The sequence below is a fragment of the Bufo bufo genome, chromosome 1, assembly GCF_905171765.1.
Source record: "Bufo bufo chromosome 1, aBufBuf1.1, whole genome shotgun sequence".
NCBI classification, from domain to species: Eukaryota; Metazoa; Chordata; class Amphibia; order Anura; family Bufonidae; genus Bufo; species Bufo bufo.
In genome coordinates, this window is record NC_053389.1 from 840,385,188 (window position 1) to 840,408,551 (window position 23,364).

General features: G+C 49.3%; 1 protein-coding gene across 4 annotated transcripts; it reads right to left on the reverse strand.

Annotated features, from left to right (window-relative positions):
* Positions 1-245: 245 nt before the first annotated feature.
* Positions 246-23,124, reverse strand: TNK1 (tyrosine kinase non receptor 1). Of its 4 annotated transcripts, none has more exons than XM_040415412.1 (14): positions 22,950-23,124; positions 10,677-10,847; positions 7,238-7,308; positions 5,852-6,061; positions 5,612-5,764; positions 5,248-5,525; positions 5,038-5,164; positions 4,806-4,952; positions 3,698-3,792; positions 3,438-3,602; positions 2,857-2,933; positions 2,363-2,763; positions 1,354-1,449; positions 246-869 (listed from the first exon to the last, which is right to left on the reverse strand). In XM_040415412.1, exons 2-14 carry the CDS (start codon positions 10,837-10,839, stop codon positions 744-746), a joined length of 2,109 nt encoding a protein of 702 aa, XP_040271346.1. In that variant the 5' UTR covers positions 10,840-10,847; positions 22,950-23,124; the 3' UTR covers positions 246-743. The 4 variants fall into 4 exon arrangements, with proteins under 4 accessions (XP_040271346.1, XP_040271347.1, XP_040271345.1 ...); XM_040415413.1 differs by having other exon boundaries at positions 22,942-23,124; XM_040415411.1 differs by having other exon boundaries at positions 22,742-23,124.
* Positions 23,125-23,364: the final 240 nt, after the last annotated feature.

The following is a 23,364-nucleotide window of genomic DNA, read 5'->3' on the forward strand; positions in this document are numbered from 1 at the left end:
ACCCAACCGTATACCATCCCTCAATACCTGCACCCAACCGTATACCATCCCTCAATACCTGCACCCAACCGTATACCACTCCTCAAGACCTAAACCCAACCATATACCACTCCTCTAGCTGTGAGGCTCAGCAGTGGGTAGTATGATGTGTCCTCTCATTCTGCTTTGGATTGGATACTATGGGGTGAAGCAGCTGTTGGTCCACATTGTGCGCAGCTGATAAAGAAGGACACAGACGAGCGGCATCAGAGTGATTATAGGTTTATTACATCCGCTAATAACATGCGGTTCTCCTTCATGTGTGTAATGTCCTAATACTGCATATTGGCTTCACATGTCTGCCAGCAATGTTCTTCATCTATGCTGGGAGCTGTAGTCCTCCAACAAGTCCACATTAATACCACAGAAGATTTTGGCACAGATTTGGTCATGAGGACACACTTTTAGTTCTTGCAGATGTCACCTCCAAGATGACAGCTGTGACCCTCTGATAACACTTCCTGCCTCTCCTGTAACGTACAATACCATCTGGTGGTAAATGTACAGCAGGTTCTGTTCCTGAGTCATTTAGGGTTCACCATGACCCCCTGAGACGTCCAGCACCCCAGGGTCCTCAATATGGCAACCACCGTCTGCCCGTCCTTCCTAGCAGACCCCATGAGCCACGCGGGGCGTCCTCAGTCTTCATGGACTCTGTCCACCCACTGAGTAAGCAAGGTTCCAGTTCACTTTGGTGGCCCGGGTCACTGGGGGTGCAAGGCTCTGCGCAGGACGTAGCGGGAAGCAGCCTCCAGGTTCCACTGACACTTCTCCAGGATCCGCCGGCAATCCTCCTTACTGTGCCGACTCACATTGTACAGCTGCTCTACCTGTGCGGAGAACAAAGGGTTACACAGGTCAGACTCATCACCACTGTCATCTCCAGACATGGAGGACACACTGATCACCACCGTCATCTCCAGACATGGAGGACACACTGATCACCACCATCATCTCCAGACATGGAGCACACACTGATCACCACCATCATCTCCAGACATGGAGGACACACTGATCATCATCATCTCCAGACATGGAGGACACACTGATCACCATCATCATCTCCAGACATGGAGGACACACTGATCATCATCATCATCTCCAGACACGGAGGACGCACTGATCACCACCATCATCTCCAGACATGGAGGACACACTGATCATCATCATCATCATCATCTCCAGACACGGAGGACGCACTGATCACCACAATCATGTCCTGACATAGAGGACACACTGATCACCACCATCATCTCCAGACACGGAGAACACACTGATCGCCACCATCATCTCCAGACATAGAGGACTACTCACCTTCAGAGACTGCACAGCACGGCTGACATCACCACCATAGCTACGCAGGGCGCCCCGGCTCTCTTCTGTTGTCACTCCATGAACTCGCTCCTCCACCTGAACAGAAGAAAAAGCTCAGTGTCACATCTTATACTCCAGTCACATCCAGAGCTGCAATCATGTTATGTCCTACACTCCAGTCACATACAGCGTTGCAGTCACTACTCTGCTGTTACATAATGTCTTATACTCCAGTCACATACAGAGCTCCAGTCACTATTCTGCTGTGACATGTCTTATACACCAGTCACATCCAGAGCTGCACTCACTATTCTGCTGTTACATCATGTCTCATACACCAGTCACATCCAGAGCTGCACTCACTATTCTTATTTTACATCAATCCATACACTCCAGTCACATCCAGAGCTGCAGTCACTATTCTTCTGGTACATCCTGTCTTACACTCCAGTCACATCCAGAGCTGCAGTCACTATTCTGCTGTTACATCATGTCTTATACTCCAGTGACATCCAGAGCTGCAGTCACTATTCTGCTGTTACATCATGTCTTATACTCCAGTGACATCCAGAGCTGCAGTCGCTACTCTGCTGTTCCATCATGTCTTATACTCCAGTCACACCCAGAGCTGCAGTCACTATTCTTCTGTTCCATCATGTCTTATACTCCAGTCACACCCACAGCTGCAGTCAGTGCCTCACTGTTCCATCATATCTTATACTCCAGTCACACCCACAGCTGCAGTCAGTGCCTCACTGTTCCATCATATCTTATACTCCAGTCACATCCAGAGCTGCAGTCAGTGCCTCACTGTTCCATCATATCTTATACTCCAGTCACATCCAGAGCTGCAGTCAGTGCCTCACTGTTCCATCATGTCTTATACTCCAGTCACACCCAGAGCTGCAGTCAGTGCCTATTACACCGTGTTTCGCACTCCAGTCACATCTAGAGCTGCAGTCAGGCTCATCATGGGATGATGGGGGAGGTCATTAGCTGGCGGTCTTACCTCCTTGACCTTCCTCTGGAGGTCGCTCTCGGCTGAGCCTCCTTTCGGTGACGCCGTCTTTCCGTCTGACGGTAAACGATGGACTACATCCCCAGCAGGTGCCAGGGCCGGAGATGATGAGAACTTCTCTTTGCTGGTGCGGCTCATCTGTGGGGAGGGGTAGTCCATGCTGGGAAGGGGGAGGTGCCTCTCCTTGGGGGCAGGCTGTTTTGGTTTGGGCAGGACAGGGGGGCGGAGGTTGGCGAGGATCCTCCGGGGCGGGAGGTCGCTCATTCTTCTGGGGGACGGCTCACGGGGCGGAGAGCTCTCCAAGTCTCGCACGCGGATCTTGGGTCCGGGCCGGTTCTGACGAGTGTTCTGCTGACTGAAGTCTGACAGAGACTCCAGACTTTTTGAGAGCCCTGATTGGAGAAAGAGGGAGGTCAGTGGGGGGCGTCCAGTGTACCCCACGATGGGAGGAGCCACCCAAAGGTGACCATAAAACGGGCACTCACCCTGCATGCGCAGTAACTTCACTCCTCCTCCTGCGCCTCCTCCTCTCCGTGCAGCTTCCTTCCCTCTGTTCCTCCTCCTGGAAGAAACACAACAAGTAAATACTGGGCAGAGCCGCCTGACTACATCCTAGAGCCGGCCATATACTGGGCAGAGCCTCCTGACTACATCCTAGAGCCGGCCATATACTGGGTGAAGCTTCCTGACTACATCCTAGAGCCGGCCATATACTGGGTGAAACTTCCTGACTACATCCTAGAGCCAGCTATATACTGGGCAGAGCCTCCTGACTACATCCTAGAGCCAGCTAGATACTGGGCAGAGCCTTCTGACTACATCCTAGAGCCAGCTATATACTGGGCAGAGCCTCCTGACTACATCCTAGAGCCAGCTATATACTGGGCAGAGCCTCCTGACTACATCCTAGAGCCAGCTATATACTGGGCAGAGCCTTCTGACTACATCCTAGAGCCAGCTATATACTGGGCAGAGCCTCCTGACTACATCCTAGAGCCAGCTATATACTGGGCAGAGCCTCCTGACTACCGCAGCACACTGGGCAGAGCCTCCTCTGTCTACTCACTCGCTCTCAGCTTCAGCATCTCCCAGGGACAGCTTCCCCAGGCCGCTCGTCATCTGTACACAGCTCCGCGCCTGAGCCATGTCCTCCGGGCTGACCAGTGAAGATGGGAACTGTCCCACTTTCAGGGTTCGGCGGTTCTGCCCCCTCCACATCTGCAAGTCCGACCTAAGAACCAAAAGAAGGAGGAAAGTGATTGATGGGTTGAAAAGATGAGGGGAACCCCAAATCTTCACTGCAGTCCCTGTACCAGGAGAACCTACCCGGCATCAATGAGGGTGACCACGTCCCCAGCGTCCAGACGCAGCAAATTGGCATCCACCACATCCTGCAGCACCCGAACCTCAACTGGCCGCGCCTGCCAAAACATGCCGGTCAGACCAAGTGTAAAGACTGGGGGTACAGGAACGGAAAAGAGGGTGCTGAAGAAAAGAGGGGGTACCGAAGAGAAGAGGGGGTAGAGAAGAGGGGGTACCGAAGCGAAGAGGGGGTGCCGAAGAGAAAAGGGGGTACAGAAGAGAAGAGGGGTACCAAAGACAAGAGGGGGTACAGAAGAGAAGAGTGGGTGCTGAAGAGAAGAGTGGGTGCTGAAGAGAAGAGGGGGTACCGAAGAGAAGAGGGGGTACCAAAGAGAAGAGGGGGTACCAAAGAGAAGAGGGGGTGCCGAAGAGAAGAGGGGGTGCCGAAGAGAAAAGGGGGTGCCGAAGAGAAAAGGGGGTACAGAAGAGAAGAGGGGGTGCCGAAGAGAAGAGGGGGTACCGAAGAGAAGAGAGGGTACCAAAGAGAAGAGGGGGTACAGAAGAGAAGAGAGGGTACCGAAGAGAAAAGGATGTACAGAAGAGAAGAGGGGGTACCAAAGACAAGAGGGGGTATTGAAGAGAAGAGAGGGTACCAAAGAGAAGAGGGGGTACCGAAGAGAAAAGGATGTACAGAAGAGAAGAGGGGGTACCAAAGACAAGAGGGGGTACTGAAGAGAAGAGAGGGTACAGAAGAGAAGAGGGGGTACCGAAGAGAAGAGGGGGTAGAGAAAAGAAGAGGGGGTAGAGAAAAGAAGAGGGGGTAGAGAAGAGGGGGTACCGAAGAGAAGAGAGGGTACCGAAGAGAAAAGGATGCACAGAAGACAAGAGGGGGTACCAAAGACAAGAGGGGGTACCGAAGAGAAGAGGGAGTACAGAAGAGAAGAGGGGGTACCGAAGAGAAGAGGGGGTACCAAAGAGAAGAGGGAGTACCAAAGAGAAGAGGGAGTACCAAAGAGAAGAGGGGGTACCGAAGAGAAGAGGGGGTACAGAAGAGAAGAGGGGGTACAGAAGAGAAGAGGGGGTACAGAAGAGAAACCGGTTTCTCAGGATGCAGTATTGGGGTGCTGCTTACCTCCTGGATCAGGGCCATCAGGCTGCTGAAGTTGGGGCGATGCTCTGGTTTGTGGGCCCAGCACCTCATCATGATGGAGTACAGGCCCTGTGGGCAATCATCCGGCCGCTCCAGCTGCTCGCCCTCACGGTCAATTTTGTTCAGGATCTGGTGAGAGACGAGGAAGCTTATAGAAACCATCATATAGAGGACCCCATGTTATCCCCCCCCAGGTGTAGAACTTGTGGGGTACCTGTCGTCCACTTAATCCCAGCCAAGGCTCCTGGCCATAGGTGAACATCTCCCACAGGGTGACCCCAAACATCCAGACATCGGACGGGTGAGAGAAGGTGCCGATCTTTAGACTTTCTGGGGAACACCTAGAAGATAATGTAAGAGTCACGTGTGTGCTCGTAGAACTTCGTGCCTTGCCCCCCTTGCACTGCATCATACGGGGTCTCACCATGCGAAGGGAATCTTGCGGTGAGCAGACATGATGTAATGGTCGTTGTGCCCGTTCAGGGCCCTCATCAGCCCGAAGTCGCCAATCTTCACCACCTCCTCGCTGCTCATCAGGATGTTTCGTGCTGCCAGGTCCCGGTGGATGAACTTGCGGGATTCCAGGTAGCTCATGCCTGAGGCAATCTGCATGGCGTACGACCACAAGAGCGGCAGAGGGAAGGTGCCGTAACGTGAGCGCAGGGTGTCATGGAGGGATCCCAGAGGTGCCAGCTCCGTCACCTGTAACCACAGAAACCACCAGATGACATAGTCCTCTACTGACTGAACCCCTGTCCCAACCTCAGGATAGCAAGGCGGTTACTTACCATCTTCAGCGGCTGTGCCAGGACCACACCGTACAGGCGTATGAGGTGCGGGTGATCCAAGGCGTACATGGAATTCACCTCCTGCAGGAAATCGACCAGCGCGTCGGGGTCTGAGCCAGCATCTGACCGGAGGGACTTCACTGCGACATTCACCTGTGGAGATATACCGCGCCATTATATGAAAGGATCCACCAAAATCTATCCCATGATCCTCCAGGTGCCAGCACAACAGTCACGTACCACTCTTCCGCCCGGTATCCTCCACTCTCCTCTTCTGACCACACCAAAACATCCATCCCCCAAGCGCTCAAACAGGCTTAGGTCCCGCTCGTTGATCAGGCATTTCAGGGAGCAGTCTGGATCCCCCTTGGGGGAGGAAGACGATGGCGAGATGACAGAATCCGGGAATGGGGCAGAATCTGGGCTGTCAGGGCTTCTTGTGGAGAACATCTGGGAAGGAAAAATAAGAGGTAAGTGAGAACCAACAGATGAAGTTTACACTATAGAAGGATTTCAGAGCTCTGCACCCACTGCTGACATCACTGTAATGTACAACCCTAAAGTGTAACTCCACCCAGTGTCTTCTGATGACCCAGAGAACCATCGAGTCGAGGATGCCTAAGACCCAGTTATACGAGTCTCCAAAGAAATGGCTAACTCTGGGTGGAGCCATTAGGATGTAATGTTCTCATGGAAAGGTCTACTAGAAAATACTCATGGAGAGTCCTGAAGTTCTCACGGAAAGCTCTAATAGAAAGTTTGAATGAAAATTTCCTATTAAACGTTCTAATAGAGAGTTCTCATAGAAAGTTCTCCTGAAAAGTCTTAATAGAAAGCTCTCATGGAAACTTTCTCAAAGATGAGGCTGGCCAACCCTTTCCAGAGCGGAAGCCTTTACTGACTCCTCCTCACCTGCCAGTCAACGTGAATCTAATTGATAAGCTTTAGCTAATTATCATCTTGCTAATAGTGAGTAAACAGCCGGCAGTGAATTGACTTCACCCATGGGCGCACCCACTGCCGGTGAGTCACTTGTGTGAACTGTGCTGTGGATGCCAGAGAGTGTGATACAAAGATCACCTGCAGCGGAGACAACAACCACCTGTCCTCACAGGGGTCACTCAAAGCAGCCAACTTACTCTTCAAAGGGAACTCCACCTACATTCTTCCTGTGCCATGGGACTCTACTACATTTAGATGGAGCTCCCCTTATAGAACAGCTGTAGCCACAAAGTTGAAGCCCCAAATGGAAAGGGACAACTAGCAACCAATATAAAATATCAGATTCTAATGAAGTGTGGTGTGATGGATTTACCACCATAGACACAAGCATCCATTAAATAAGTGGCGCTTCCATTTACACCTGAAGAAGGGGTGATGGTAGGGTAAAGGTCATTGTCCCTACTACAAATCCCATCATTTAGGTAGATAGAGACCTACAGATAAGTTGAAGAAAAATGTTTCTAGCAGAGATGAGGTCCTCAGCGTGTTGATGTAAACTAGTGGATTATTTGCACAGTTCCAGATTTGTCTGTCCCAGAAATCTCTCATATCTGGAAAAATGGTCATCTGGAGACCTTCTACTCCACTGCCTGGGGTCCTTCTTGTTATATCAGGGGCTCTTACCTTGTACATCCACGATTTTGGGCGCACTGGAGGCTTCCTTCGCTTCAGTGCTTCAAAGAGTCTTCTCTGTGCTGAAATTTGAAAATTGTCAGAGGTAAATATGATGAAGAAATAACAATCCGACCAACCTGAGGGAAGAGATGCCAGAGCCAGACCAAGAATCTACAGAGGACTTAAAAGACAGTAGATGGTTTATGATGGGTCTAGATTGACTGGAGATGGTGGATAATGGGTCTAGACTGACTGGAGACAGTGGATGATGGGTCTAGATTGACTGGAGATGGTGGATGATGGGTCTAGACTGACTGGAGATGGTGGATGATGGGTCTAGACTGACTGGAGACAGTGGATGATGGGTCTAGACTGACTGCAAAGTCTGAACAAACCACAAGACTTCTGGGACAATCTTCTTTGGACAGATGAGAACAAAATGGAGATGTTTGGCAATAATGTACAGCACCAAATCTGGTGAAAACCAAACACTGCTTATCAGCAGAAACCCCTCATACTTGCTGTCCAGCATGGGGTGGCGGGGAATGATTTGGGCTTGTTTTTCAGCCACAATCTTGCAGTCCTGAACTCCTCTGTATACCAAATTATTCTAGTGTCAAATGCGAGGACATCTATCCAACAGCCAAGAGAGCTGTGCATAAATGAATGCCCACAAACCTCAATGACGTGAAGAATGTGGTAAAGGAGAGTGGGCTAAAATTCCTCCAGAACCATGTGAGAGACTGAAAAAGTCATCCAGAAAACCAGGACTTCAAGTTATTGCTGCTCAGCAAGCTACTTATTCATGGGGTGAACTTAGTTTTTCCACACACCATTTTGACTTCATTTTTGACAAGGTGAAATCTGTTATGTGTTTTTGTTCATCTGAGGTTGGATTTACCTAATTGTAAAACATTTTAAGGACCAGCTAATGATGTAGAATAAGACCTGGTGGATAAGTGAGGATTATGTAGAAAGAGACTTGGTAAAAAGAAAAGAATGATGTAGGTATAGGACTTGGTGGACAGGAGATGATGATGTAGTATAGGACCTGGTGGATAGGTGAGGATCATGTAATATAGGACTTGGTGGACAAGAGACAATGACGTAGAATAAGACCTGGTGGATAGGATATGATGAGGTAGAATAACACCTGGTGGACAGGAAATACTGATGTAGTATAGGACCTGGGATACAGGAGATGATGGTTTATAATATGACCTGGTGGACAGGAGATGTTGATATAGTATATGGCTTGTGGGACATAGATGATGACGTGATATAGGACTTGGTTGACAGTAGATGATGATGTAGTATGAGACCTGGTGAACAGGAGATGATGAACCTATGAGGGGTCTGGGTTGAAGATATAGTATTGGACCTGGTCATTTAAAATGGACTGGGGTAAAATGGAAAACTGTTCCAAAAAATCTTTTTGGAAAACACAGGTGCCGTGTTCTGCGGACTCAAGATAAGAGGGACCATCCATCTTGTTATCAGCACCTCTGATGGTATTGGGGGTGTATTAGTGACTATGATGTGGGCAGCTTACACATCTGGAGAGACACTATCAGTGGTGAGCAGTATATGGAGGTTCAAGAACAACATATGCTCCATCCAGACGTCTCTTTCAGGGAAGGCCTTGTACATTTCAGCAAGACACTGCTAAACCACATCTTGCATCCATCACAACAGCATGGCTTCAGAGTCCGGGTGCTGAAATGGCCACCTGCATCCAAACCTCTCACCAACAGAAAACATTTGGTGCATTATGAAGCAAAAAATCTGGCAAAGACAACCCTGGACTGTGGGGCAGCTGAAATCTGACATCAGACAAGAATGGGACAGCATTTCTCTCACAAAACTCCAGCAACTGGCCTCCTCACTTCCCAGACCTTTACAGACTGTTAAGAGTGGAGGCTACACGATGGAAGACATGAAGCTGTCCCGAGGGGTGACTACACAATGGGAGACACCGCCCTGTCCAGAGAGGAGGCTACACAATGGTTGACATGGCCCAACGTTTTTGAGCTGCGTTGCTGCCATCAAGTTCTAAATTAGTGGGGGTTTTTTCCATAAAATGGTAAAATGTCTCCCCTTCATCATCTGATATTATGTTCTGTCATCTGTTATGTTCTGATATTATGATATCTATGTTCTGTAATCTACTGTGAATAAATGGGTCGATGGGATTTACAAATCATTGCATGATGTAATATAGGAGCTAGTGGACAGGAGATGTTGATGTAGTATGGGACCTGGTGGACAGGAGATGATGCATCTATGAGAGGTCTGAGATGAAGATGTAGTATGGGACCTGGTGGACAGGAGATGATGCATCTATGAGAGGTTTGAGATGAAGATGTAGTATGGGACCTGGCAGACAGGAGATGATGAATCTATGAGGGGTCTTAGATGAAGATGTAGTATAGGACCTGGTGGACAGAAGATGATCCATCTATGAGGGGTCTGAGATGAAGATGTAGTATAGGACCTGGTGGACAGAAGATGATGCATCTATGAGAGGTCTGAGATGAAGATGTAGTATGGGACCTGGCAGACAGGAGATGATGAATCTATGAGGGGTCTTAGATGAAGATGTAGTATAGGACCTGGTGGACAGAAGATGATCCATCTATGAGGGGTCTGAGATGAAGATGTAGTATAGGACCTGGTGGACAGAAGATGATGCATCTATGAGAGGTCTGAGATGAAGATGTAGTATGGGACCTGGTGGACAGGAGATGATGCAACTATGAGGGGTCTGAGATGAAGATGTAGTATAGGACCTGGTGGACAGGAGATTATGCATCTATGAGAGGTCTGAGATGAAGATGTAGTATAGGACCTGGTGGACAGGAGATGTTGCATCTATGAGGGGTCTGAGATGAAAATGTAGTATGGGACCTGATGGCCAGATGTTTAGGATCACAATGAATGTGCAGAATGTTAACAACTTCCCTCTCCTGAGCTGCTCCAGGAATGACATATCTCCACTCCATATGAAATAAGAGACCCGTCCTATGACTCACAACACGCAACACGAAAGTTTCAGACACGGCAGAAGTGAAGCCATAATAAGACCACGAGACCAGGAGTCTTATGTAAAGGACGGAGGACAAGTCACTTTCCTATCAGAACAAAGCGGTGAGGACGGCAGAGCATTACATCCCCCATCATGTATTGTGTATCTGATAACGGCTCATATGCACTAAGTACTACTTACCCCATAATGAACCCGATATTTCAGTCCATTATGGGATACACTTCCTCCGATATCAACACTACATCCCCTATCATGAATCCTGCATCTACCATGAGTAAAAAGGTCTCATACTCACAAAGTACTACATCCCCATCATGTCAGAGGATGCAAGCTCATCATGAATAATATTCTTCCACAGACCCATAAAGCACTACATCCCCCATCATGTTATAAGAATCCTACCTGGTCTTCCCATTCCGATCTGATCCAAGTCAAATGGTTTGACAAAGTCGAAGTGTCCCGGTCGCGTGACGTTGAGTTCATCCTGGATTTTGGAGTGGAATTGCTCCAGCTGGACCTCCCGCAGGACAGCGAGCAGCCAGTCGCTCCCTTCTTCTGTCACCATCTCAGCACCTGGAGAGAAGAGGCCACCGGTCAGGAGAGAAGACGTGTCTGTGGCGCTGAGATGACGGGTGAGATTTATGGTGCCGTACGACGCCCGTTCTTGTGGTTTATTCAGGGGACAGCATACGTCCGCCACACTGTATACACACAACAGACTGAGTGGCAGGACACGCCTGCTCCATGTTCTCATCCTCACCTCACGTGTGGGAAAACCAGACACAACATGTACGGACATGAGAGGAATGAGGAAGAGACAGGACGATCAAAACACGCATGAATCACTGAACCCATCATTGTACAGTACAGAGATGCCGGCCCCGTCACCCTCCTGTACGGTATAACCGACCCCATCACCCTCCTGTACGGTATAACCGACCCAGTCACCCTCCTGTACGGCAATACCGACCCCGTCACCCTCCTGTAGGGTATAACTGACCCAGTCACCCTCCTGTATGGCAATACCGACCCCGTCACCCTCCTGTACGGTATAACCGACCCCATCACCCTCCTGTATGGCAATACCGACCCAGTCGCCCTCCTGTGCGGCAATACTGACCCCGTCACCCTCCTGTACGGTATAACCGACCCCATCACCCTCCTGTACGGTATAACCGACCCAGTCACCCTCCTGTACGGTATAACAGACCCCGTCACCCTCCTGTACGGTATAACAGACCCAGTCACCCTCCTGTACGGTATAACCTACCCAGTCACCCTCCTGTACAGTATAACAGACCCCGTCACCCTCCTGTACGGCAATACCGACCCCGTCACCCTCCTGTACGGTATAACCGACCCCGTCACCCTCCTGTACGGTATAACCGACCCCGTCACCCTCCTGTACAGCAATACCGACCCCGTCACCCTCCTGTAGGGTATAACCGACCCAGTCACCCTCCTGTACGGTATAACCGACCCCGTCACCCTCCTGTACGGCAATACCGACTCAGTCACCCTTCTGTACGGTATAACCGACCCCGTCACCCTCCTGTACGGTATAACCGACCCCATCACCCTCCTGTACGGTATAACCGACCCGGTCACCCTCCTGTACGGCAATACCGACCCCGTCACCCTCCTGTACGGTATAACCGACCCAGTCACCCTCCTGTGCGGCAATACCGACCCGTCGCCCTCCTGTACGGCAATACCTGACTCCATCATCCTCCTGTATATTAATACCGACCCAGTCATCCTACTGTACGTTAATACTGCCCCGTCACCCTCCTGTACAGAGATACCAACCCTGTCATCCTTCTGTACGGTAATACCGACCCATTCATCCTCCTGTACGTTAATACCGACCCGTCACCCTCCTGTACAGCAATACCGACCCCATCACCCTCCTGTATGGCAATACCAACCCTGTCACCCTCCTGTACGGCAATACTGACCCCGTCAACCTCCTCTATGGCAATACCGACCCAGTCACCCTCCTGTACGGTAATACCGACCCCATCATCCTCCTGTACGGTAATACTGACCCCGTCACCCTCCTGTACGGTAATACTGACCCCGTCACCCTCCTGTACGGTAATACTGACCCCGTCACCCTCCTGTACGGTAATACTGACCCCGTCACCCTCCTGTACGGCAATACCGACCCGTCACCCTCCTGTACGGTAATACTGACCCCGTCACCCTCCTGTACGGTAATACTGACCCCGTCATTCTCCTGTACGGTAATACTGACCCCATCACCCTCCTGTACGGTAATACTGACCCCGTCACCCTCCTGTACAGTAATACCGAACCAGTCACCCCCCTGTATGGTAATACTGGCCCCTTCTCCTTCCTGTACGGTAATACCGACCCGTCACCCTCCTGTCCAGTAATACCAACCCCGTCACCCTCCTGTACGGTAATACCGACCCCATCATCCTCCGGTACAGTAATACTGACCCGATCACCCTCCTGTACGGTAACACCAGCACCATCACTGTCCTGTACAGTAATACCGACCTCGTCACTCTCCTGTACGGTAATACAGACCCATAGGGGTCTGTACAGAAGAGTCATATGGGGGTCAGTACAGAAGAGTCATATAGGGGGTCAGTACAGAAGAGTCATATGGGGGTCAGTACAGAAGAGTCATATAGGGGGTCAGTGAGGTCGCTGTATTTTGGGATAATTAGTAATGACTCATTATGAGGATTTCACCTTCTGCTGATTTCATGCCTCCTGGGGGCAGACGCCGCACCCGACCAAGGATATAAACAGGATATCACCACCACCGACACGTGGAACCCCGCCACCAACATGACACATACATGTACACCCTGCCCTAGTCCTACCCCTCCGCTGTCCCTCACCTCGCAATACACTATATACACGGTACAGGAGCCACTCTCTACCACATCATATACCCCATGTACTCTCTACAGAAGCCAATCTCTACCATATCATTGTATACCCTATGTACTCTCTACAGGAGCCCCCTCTCTACCAGAGCCCCCTCTCTACCATATCATTGTATACCCCATGTACTCTCTACAGAAGCCAATCTCTACCATATCATTGTATACCCTATGTACTCTCTACAGGAGCCCCCTCTCTACCAGAGCCCCCTCTCTACCATATCATTGTATACCCCATGTACTCTCTACAGAAGCCAATCTCTACCATATCATTGTATACCCTATGTACTCTCTACAGGAGCCCCCTCTCTACCAGAGCCCCCTCTCTACCATATCATTGTATACCCCATGTACTCTCTACAGAAGCCAATCTCTACCATATCATTGTATACCCTATGTACTCTCTACAGGAGCCCCCTCTCTACCAGAGCCCCCTCTCTACCATATCATTGTATACCCCATGTACTCTCTACAGAAGCCAATCTCTACCATATCATTGTATACCCTATGTACTCTCTACAGGAGCCCCCTCTCTACCAGAGCCCCCTCTCTACCATATCATTGTATACCCCATGTACTCTCTACAGAAGCCAATCTCTACCATATCATTGTATACCCTATGTACTCTCTACAGGAGCCCCCTCTCTACCAGAGCCCCCTCTCTACCATATCATTGTATACCCCATGTACTCTCTACAGAAGCCAATCTCTACCATATCATTGTATACCCTATGTACTCTCTACAGGAGCCCCCTCTCTACCAGAGCCCCCTCTCTACCATATCATTGTATACCCCATGTACTCTCTACAGAAGCCAATCTCTACCATATCATTGTATACCCTATGTACTCTCTACAGGAGACCCCTCTCTACCAGAGCCCCCTCTCTACCATATCATTGTATACCCCAGGTGCTCTCTACAGGAGCCCCCTCTCTACCATATCATTGTATACCCCAGGTGCTTTCTACAGGAGCCCCCTCTCTACCATATCATTGTATACCCCATGTACTCTCTACAGGATCCGCTCTCTACTCCATCATTGCATACCCCATATACACTGTACAAGACCTCCTCTCTATCCTATCATTGCATACCCCATATACTTTCTACAGAATCCAGTCTCTATCCTATCATTGTATACCCCATGTACTCTCTACAGGGGTCCCTCTCTACCCTATCATTGTATACCCCGGGTGCCCTCTACAGGATCCCCTCTTTACCATCTTATTGTATACCCCATGTACTCTCTAAAGGATCCCCTCTCTACCCTATCATTTTATACCCCATGTACCCTCTACAAGAGCCCCTCTCTACCCTATTGCTGTATACCCCATATACTCTCTACAGGAGCCCATCTCTACCCTATCATTGTATACTCCAGCCACTCTCTACAGGAGCTGATCTCTACCATATCATTGTATGACCCAAGTCTCTACGGGATCCCCTCTCTACCCTATCATTGTACACCCCATGTACTCTCCACAGGATCCCCTCTCTACCCTATCATTGTACACCCCATGTACTCTCCACAGGATCCCCTCTCTACCCTATCATTGTACACCCCATGTACTCTCCACAGGATCCCCTCTCTACCCCATCATTGTATATTCCAGCCACTCTCTACCCTATCATGGCATACCCCATGTACTCTCTACAGGATCCCCTCTTTACCATATCATTGTATACTCCAGGTGCTCTCTACAGGAGCTGCTCTCTACCACATCATATACCCCAAGTGCTCTATAGGATCCCCTCTGTACCCTATCATTGTGTACCCCAGGTGCTCTTTATAGGATCCACTCTCTACCCCATCATTGTATACTCCAGGTGCTCTGTACAGGATCCCTTCTCTACCCTATCATTGTATACCCCATATACTCTCTACAGGATCCCCTCACTACCCCTTCATTGTATACTCCAGGTGCTCTCTAAAGGTTCACCTCTCTACCCCATCATTGTATACCCCAGGTGTCCTGTATAGGAGCCCCTCTCTATCCTATCATTGTATACTCTAGGAGCTCTCTACAGGAGTTGCTCTCTACCCTATCATTGTATACCCCAGGTGTCCTGTATAGGAGCCCCTCTCTACCCCATCATTGTATACCCCAGGTGCTCTCTACAGGATCCCCTATCTACCCTATCATTGTATACTCCAGGTGCTCTCTACAGGAGTTGCTCTCTACCATATCATTGTATACTCCAGGTGTCCTGTATAGGAGCCCCTCTCTACCCCATCATTGTATACTCCAGGTGCTCTCTACAGGAGTTGCTCTTTACCCTCTCATTGTATACCCCAGGTGCTCTCTACAGGAGCCCCTCTCTACCCTCTCATTGTATACCCCAGGTGCTCTCTACAGGAGCCCCTCTCTACCCTATCATTGTATACCCCAGGTGCTCTCTACAGGAGCCCCTCTCTACCCTATCATTGTATACCCCAGGTGCTCTCTACAGGAGTTGCTCTCTACCCCATCATTGTATACCCCAGGTGCTCTCTACAGGAGTTGCTCTCTACCCTATCATTGTATACCCCAGGTGCTCTCTACAGGAGTTGCTCTCTACCCTATCATTGTATACCCCAGGTGCTCTCTACAGGATCCCCTCTCTACCCTATCATTGTATACCCCAGGTGCTCTCTACAGGATCTGCTCTCTACCCCATTATTGTATACCCCAGGTGCTCTCTACAGGATCCCCTCTCTACCCCATTATTGTATACCCCAGGTGCTCTCTACAGGATCCCCTCTCTACCCTATCATTGTATACCCCAGGTGCTCTCTACAGGAGTTGCTCTCTACCCTAACATTGTATACCCCAGGTGCTCTCTACAGGATCCCCTCTCTACCCCATCATTGTATACCCCAGGTGCTCTCTACAGGAGCCCCTCTTTACCCCATCATTGTATACTCCAGGTGCTCTCTACAGGATCCCCTCTCTACCCCATCATTGTATACTCCAGGTGCTCTCTACAGGAGCCCCTCTTTACCCTATCGTTGTATACCCCAAGTGCTCTCTACAGGAGTTGCTCTCTACCCTATCATTGTATACCCCAGGTGTCCTGTATAGGAGCCCCTCTCTACCCTATCATTGTATACCCCAGGTGCTCTCTACAGGAGTTGCTCTCTACCCTATCATTGTATACCCCAGGTGCTCTCTACAGGATCCCCTCTCTACCCCATCATTGTATACCCCAGGTGCTCTCTACAGGAGCCCCTCTTTACCCTATCATTGTATACCCCAGGTGCACTCTACAGGAGTTGCTCTCTACCCTATCATTGTATACCCCAGGTGTCCTGTATAGGAGCCCCTCTCTACCCTATCATTGTATACCCCAGGTGCTCTCTACAGGATCCCCTATCTACCCTATCATTGTATACTCCAGGTGCTCTCTACAGGAGTTGCTCTCTACCCTATCAGTGTATACCCCAGGTGCTCTTTACAGGAGTTGCTCTCTACCCTATCGTTGTATACCCCAGGTGCTCTCTACAGGATCCACTCTCTACCCCATCATTGTATACTCCAGGTGCTCTCTACAGGATCTTCTCTTTACCCTATCATGGTATACCCCATGTACTCTCTACAGGATCCCCTCTTTACCCTATCATTGTATACTCCAGGTGCTCTCTACAGGATATGCTCTCTACCCTATCGTTGTATACCCCAGGTGCTCTCTACAGGATCCCCTCTCTACCCCATCATTGTATACTCCAGGTGCTCTCTACAGGATCCCCTCTCTACCCCATCATTGTATACTCCAGGTGCTCTCTACAGGATCTGCTCTCTACAGGATCCCCTCTCTACCCCATCATTGTATACCCCAGGTGCTCTCTACAGGATCCCCTCTCTACCCTATCATTGTATACCCCAGGTGCTCTCTACAGGAGCTGCTCTCTATCCTATCATATACTCCGGCTGCTCTCTACAGGATCCCCTCTCTACCCCATCATTGTATACCCCAGGTGCTCTCTACAGGATCTTCTCTCTACCCTATCGTTGTATACCCCAAGTGTTCTCTACAGGATCTGCTCTCTACCCTATTATTGTATACCCCAGGTGCTCTCTACAGGAGCTGCTCTCTACCCTATCATTTTATACTCCAGGTGCTCTCTACAGGAGTTGCTCTCTACCCTATCAGTGTATACCCCAGGTGCTCTCTACAGGAGTTGCTCTCTACCCTATCATTGTATACCCCAGGTGCTCTCTACAGGATCCCCTCTCTACCCTATCATTGTATACTCCAGGTGCTCTCTACAGGATCTTCTCTCTACCCTATCATGTACTCCGGCTGCTCTCTACAGGATCCCCTCTCTACCCCATCATTGTATACCCCAGGTGCTCTCTACAGGATCTGCTCTCTACAGGATCTGCTCTCTACAGGAACTGCTCTCTATGCTATCAGTACATACTCAAGTGCTCTCTACAGGAGCCACTCTCTTGGTAACTTTCTCTGTTCTCCTATTCCTCAGGTACAATGAAACGTGTGACACGTATGTAATCCTGGGAACATTTGGAAAGGGTGACTACTTTCTCCCAGAGCGGTTTGTGATGTCAGGCGTACATGAGGCGGTCCTGGTCCACGCAGCTTTTATAAACACTCTCTATATCAGAAATTGCTTGGGTAATTTGGAAACAATCAGTAAGAATAAGAACACCCCATGCTCAGCGGCCACACCCCACGTCTGTCCTCACGTGTGGAGGGCGTAACTGGATCACCTGGAGAGCCACACGTGTCTGTACTGCCAAAGATTCTCTGTGTTTTCTGTACAGCCCCTGGTACATGATACACGGGTGACACAGGCGTGACCCCTGCAAGTACCAGAACAGAACAGACATGAACATCCCTCACAGCCTGGACAACAGAGCTTACAATCTATAACCCACTGACCTGCAGTATAATGAGTGTGCCCTTCATGGCACAGTAATACACTCTCATCCAGCCCAACACTTACAGCATGCACACTCACTATTACATGAATAGAAAGCGCCTGACTGTATACAGTGTCTGCTCAGTATAGGCATACTCAGTGTGAATACACACTCACAGTCTGACTGTATACAATGTCTGCTCAGTATAGGTATACTCAGTGTGAATACACACTCACAGTCTGACTGTATACAGTGTCTGCTCAGTATAGGTATACTCAGTGTGAATACACACTCAGTCTGACTGTATACAGTGTCTGCTCAGTATAGGTATACTCCGTGTGAATACACACTCATAGTCTGACTGTATACCGAGTGTCTGCTCAGTATAGGTATACTCCGTGTGAATACACACTCAGTCTGACTGTATACAGTGTCTGCTCAGTATACGTATACTCCGTGTGAATACACACTCATAGTCTGACTGTATACCGAGTGTCTGCTCAGTATAGGTATACTCCGTGTGAATACACACTCAGTCTGACTGTATACAGTGTCTGCTCAGTATAGGTATACTCCGTGTGAATACACACTCACAGTCTGACTGTATACAGTGTCTGCTCAGTATAGGTATACTCCGTGTGAATACACACTCAGTCTGACTGTATACAGTGTCTGCTCAGTATAGGTATACTCCGTGTGAATACACACTCACAGTCTGACTGTATACAGTGTCTGCTCAGTATATGTAGACTCCGCGTGAATACACACTCACAGTCTGACTGTATACCGAGTGTCTGCTCAGTATATGGTATACTCCGTGTGAATACACACTCACAGTCTGACTGTATACAGTGTCTGCTCAGTATAGGTATACTCCGTGTGAATACACACTCACAGTCTGACTGTATACAGTGTCTGCTCAGTATAGGTATACTCCGCGTGAATACACACTCATAGTCTGACTGTATACAGTGTCTGCTCAGTATAGGTATACTCCGTGTGAATACACACTCATAGTCTGACTGTATACAGTGTCTGCTCAGTATAGGTATACTCCGTGTGAATACACACTCATAGTCTGACTGTATACCGAGTGTCTGCTCAGTATATGGTATACTCCGTGTGAATACACACTCACAGTCTGACTGTATACAGTGTCTGCTCAGTATAGGTATACTCCGTGTGAATACACACTCACAGTCTAACTGTATACAGTGTCTGCTCAGTATAGGTATACTCCGTGTGAATACACACTCACAGTCTGACTGTATACAGTGTCTGCTCAGTATAGGTATACTCCGTGTGAATACACACTCACAGTCTGGCTGTATACAGTGTCTGCTCAGTATACATATACTCCGTGTGAATACACTCTCACAGTCTGACTGTATACTGTATACAGTCAGACTGAGTGTGTATTCACACGGAGTATACGTATACTGAGCAGACACTGTATACAGCCAGACTGAGTGTGTATTCACATGGAGTATACGTATACTGAGCAGACACTGTATACAGTCAGACTGTGAGTGTATTAACACCGCGTATACATATACTGAGCAGACACTGTATACTGTATACAGTGTCTACTCAGTATACGTATACTCCATGTGAATACACACTGTATACAGTGTCTGCTCAGTATACGTATACTCTGTGTGAATACACACTCACAGTCTGACTGTATACAGTGTGTCCGCTCAGTATATGTTATACTCAGTGTGAATACACACTCACAGTCTGACTGTATACAGTGTCTGCTCAGTATACGTATACTCCATGTGAATACACACTCACAGTCTGACTGTATACAGTGTCTGCTCAGTATACGGTATACTCCGTGTGAATACACACTCACAGTCTGGCTGTATACAGTGTCTGCTCAATATATGGTATGCTCCATGTGAATACACACTCACAGTCTGACTGTATACAGTGTCTGCTCAGTATACGGTATACTCCGTGTGAATACACACTCACAGTCTGACTGTATACAGTGTCTGCTCAATATATGGTATGCTCCATGTGAATACACACTCACAGTCTGACTGTATACAGTGTCTGCTCAGTATACGTATACTCCGTGTGAATACACACTCACAGTCTGGCTGTATACAGTGTCTGCTCAGTATACGTATACTCCGTGTGAATACTCTCTCACAGTCTGACTGTATACAGAGTGTCCGCTCAGTATATGGTATACTCGGTGTAAATATACACTCACAGTCTGACTGTATACAGTGTCTGCTCAGTATATGGTATACTCTGACTACACACTCACAGTCTGATTGTAGACAGCGTCTGCTCAGTATACGGTATACTCGTGAATACACTCGCAGTCTGACTGTATACAGTGTGTCCGCTCAGTATATGTTATACTCAGTGTGAATACACACTCACAGTCTGACTGTATACAGTGTCTGCTCAGTATATGTTATACTCAGTGTGAATACACACTCACAGTCTGACTGTATACAGTGTCTGCTCAGTATACGTATACTCCGTGTGAATACACACTCACAGTCTGACTGTATACAGTGTGTCCGCTCAGTATAGGTATACTCCGCGTGAATACACACTCATAGTCTGACTGTATACAGTGTCTGCTCAGTATAGGTATACTCCGTGTGAATACACACTCATAGTCTGACTGTATACAGTGTCTGCTCAGTATACGTATACTCCGTGTGAATACACACTCACAGTCTGACTGTATACAGTGTGTCCGCTCAGTATATGTTATACTCAGTGTGAATACACACTCACAGTCTGACTGTATACAGTGTGTCCGCTCAGTATATGTTATACTCTCACCCACTGTTATATGGTCACACTCAGTTTTACAGTCTGAATGTATATAGTGAGCAAATACTTACTTACTGAATACATACCCATTAAATGGTAACAGTCGTTTATCACACTAAGTGTAAATACACAATCATTCAACGTTACATGGACAAATGCCTAGTATCACAGTCTGGCAGTATAGTGCGATGCACACACTGTGACACACGCTCACACTCAGTATTACACCCACCCACACTTGGTCTGGCAGTACATTACTCAGTATAATGGCCGCACTCACACTCAGTGTTACCCTCACTCACACTCAGCGTTACCCTCACTCACACTCAGCGTTACCCCCTCACACAGTATAATGGCTGCACTCACACTCAGTGTTACACCCGCTCACACTCAGCGTTACCCCCCCTCACACAGTATAATGGCTGCACTCACACTCAGTGTTACACCCGCTCACACTCCGTGTTACACACGCTCACACAGTATAATGGCTGCACTCACACTCAGCGTTACCCCCCCTCACACAGTATAATGGCTGCACTCACACTCCGTGTTACACACGCTCACACAGTATAATGGCCGCACTCACACTCAGCGTTACCCTCACTCACACTCAGCGTTACCCCCCCTCACACAGTATAATGGCTGCACTCACACTCAGTGTTACCCTCACTCACACTCAGCGTTACCCTCACTCAGCGTTACCCCCCCTCACACAGTATAATGGCCGCACTCACACTCAGCGTTACCCCCCTCACACTCAGTGTTACCCCCCCTCACACAGTATAATGGCCGCACTCACACTCAGTGTTACCCTCACTCACACTCAGCGTTACCCTCACTCACACTCAGTGTTACCCCCCCTCACACAGTATAATGGCCGCACTCACACTCAGTGTTACCCTCACTCACACTCAGTGTTACCCCCCCTCACACAGTATAATGGCCGCACTCACACTCAGCGTTACCCCCCCTCACACAGTATAATGGCCGCACTCACACTCAGTGTTACCCTCACTCACACTCAGTGTTACCCCCCCTCACACAGTATAATGGCCGCACTCACACTCAGTGTTACCCCCCCTCACACAGTATAATGGCCGCACTCACACTCAGTGTTACCCTCACTCACACTCAGTGTTACCCCCCCTCACACAGTATAATGGCCGCACTCACACTCAGCGTTACCCCCCCTCACACAGTATAATGGCCGCACTCACACTCAGTGTTACCCTCACTCACACTCAGTGTTACCCCCCCTCACACAGTATAATGGCCGCACTCACACTCAGCGTTACCCCCCCTCACACAGTATAATGGCCGCACTCACACTCAGTGTTACCCTCACTCACACTCAGTGTTACCCCCCCTCACACAGTATAATGGCCGCACTCACACTCAGTGTTACCCTCACTCACACTCAGCGTTACCCCCCTCACACAGTATAATGGCTGCACTCACACTCAGTGTTACCCTCACTCACACTCAGTGTTACCCTCACTCACACTCAGCGTTACCCTCACTCACACAGTATAATGGCCGCACTCACACTCAGTGTTACCCTCACTCACACAGTATAATGGCCGCACTCACACTCAGCGTTACCCCCCCTCACACAGTATAATGGCCGCACTCACAGTCCTGGCAGGAGGCGCTGTGCATAGTCACTATGTACATACAATGCAGGAAGAGGCAGGAGGTGGAGGAGCCTCATTTACATGATAACAGCAGGTTTCAGTATCCACAAGAAACGTTAAAGGGGACTACAACCCCCCAAATCCAGTGCGGTCCTCATTGTGGGGGCCCTGCAGGCACTGGACAGAGGGTTACCCCCACCTCGACTGGATGTCACGCGCCGGCCCCGACCTGACAGACACTCACCTGCGAGACGGCCAAAGCGAAGACGAGAAGCCTGAATCCACACCAGCGGGACTGTCTCTTCAGTGAGGTGTGTCTGTGCACTCTGTTAGACAGTCCTCAGCTCTCTGTATCCCCTTCTTGTACAGTCTATTGGACCCCTGCTCAGTATATATATACGTCTCTCACTAGGTTATGGGTACAGGACGGTCTCCGTGACATACATATATACCTGTGATCTCTTCCGTGCTCTGCGCTCTCTCCTCCTTCTACTTTCTCCCCTGACCACAACCTGTCTATCCAGATTCTCGTGTCCCCGTCACCGCCCGGCTGTACGTCTCGCCCAGCGGCGCTCAGTGCACAGTCTCTGTATCTGCTCTCCAGGCCTCTGTCTCTCTCAGTGCACAGTCTCTGGTGTCTGCTCTCCAGGCCTCTGTCTCTCTCAGTGCGCAGTCTCTGGTGTCTGCTCTCCAGGCCTCTGTCTCTCTCAGTGCACAGTCTCTGGTGTCTGCTCTGCAGGCCTCTGTCTCTCTCAGTGCGCAGTCTCTGGTGTCTGCTCTGCAGGCCTCTGTCTCTCTCAGTGCGCAGTCTCTGGTGTCTGCTCTGCAGGCCTCTGTCTCTCTCAGTGCGCAGTCTCTGGTGTCTGC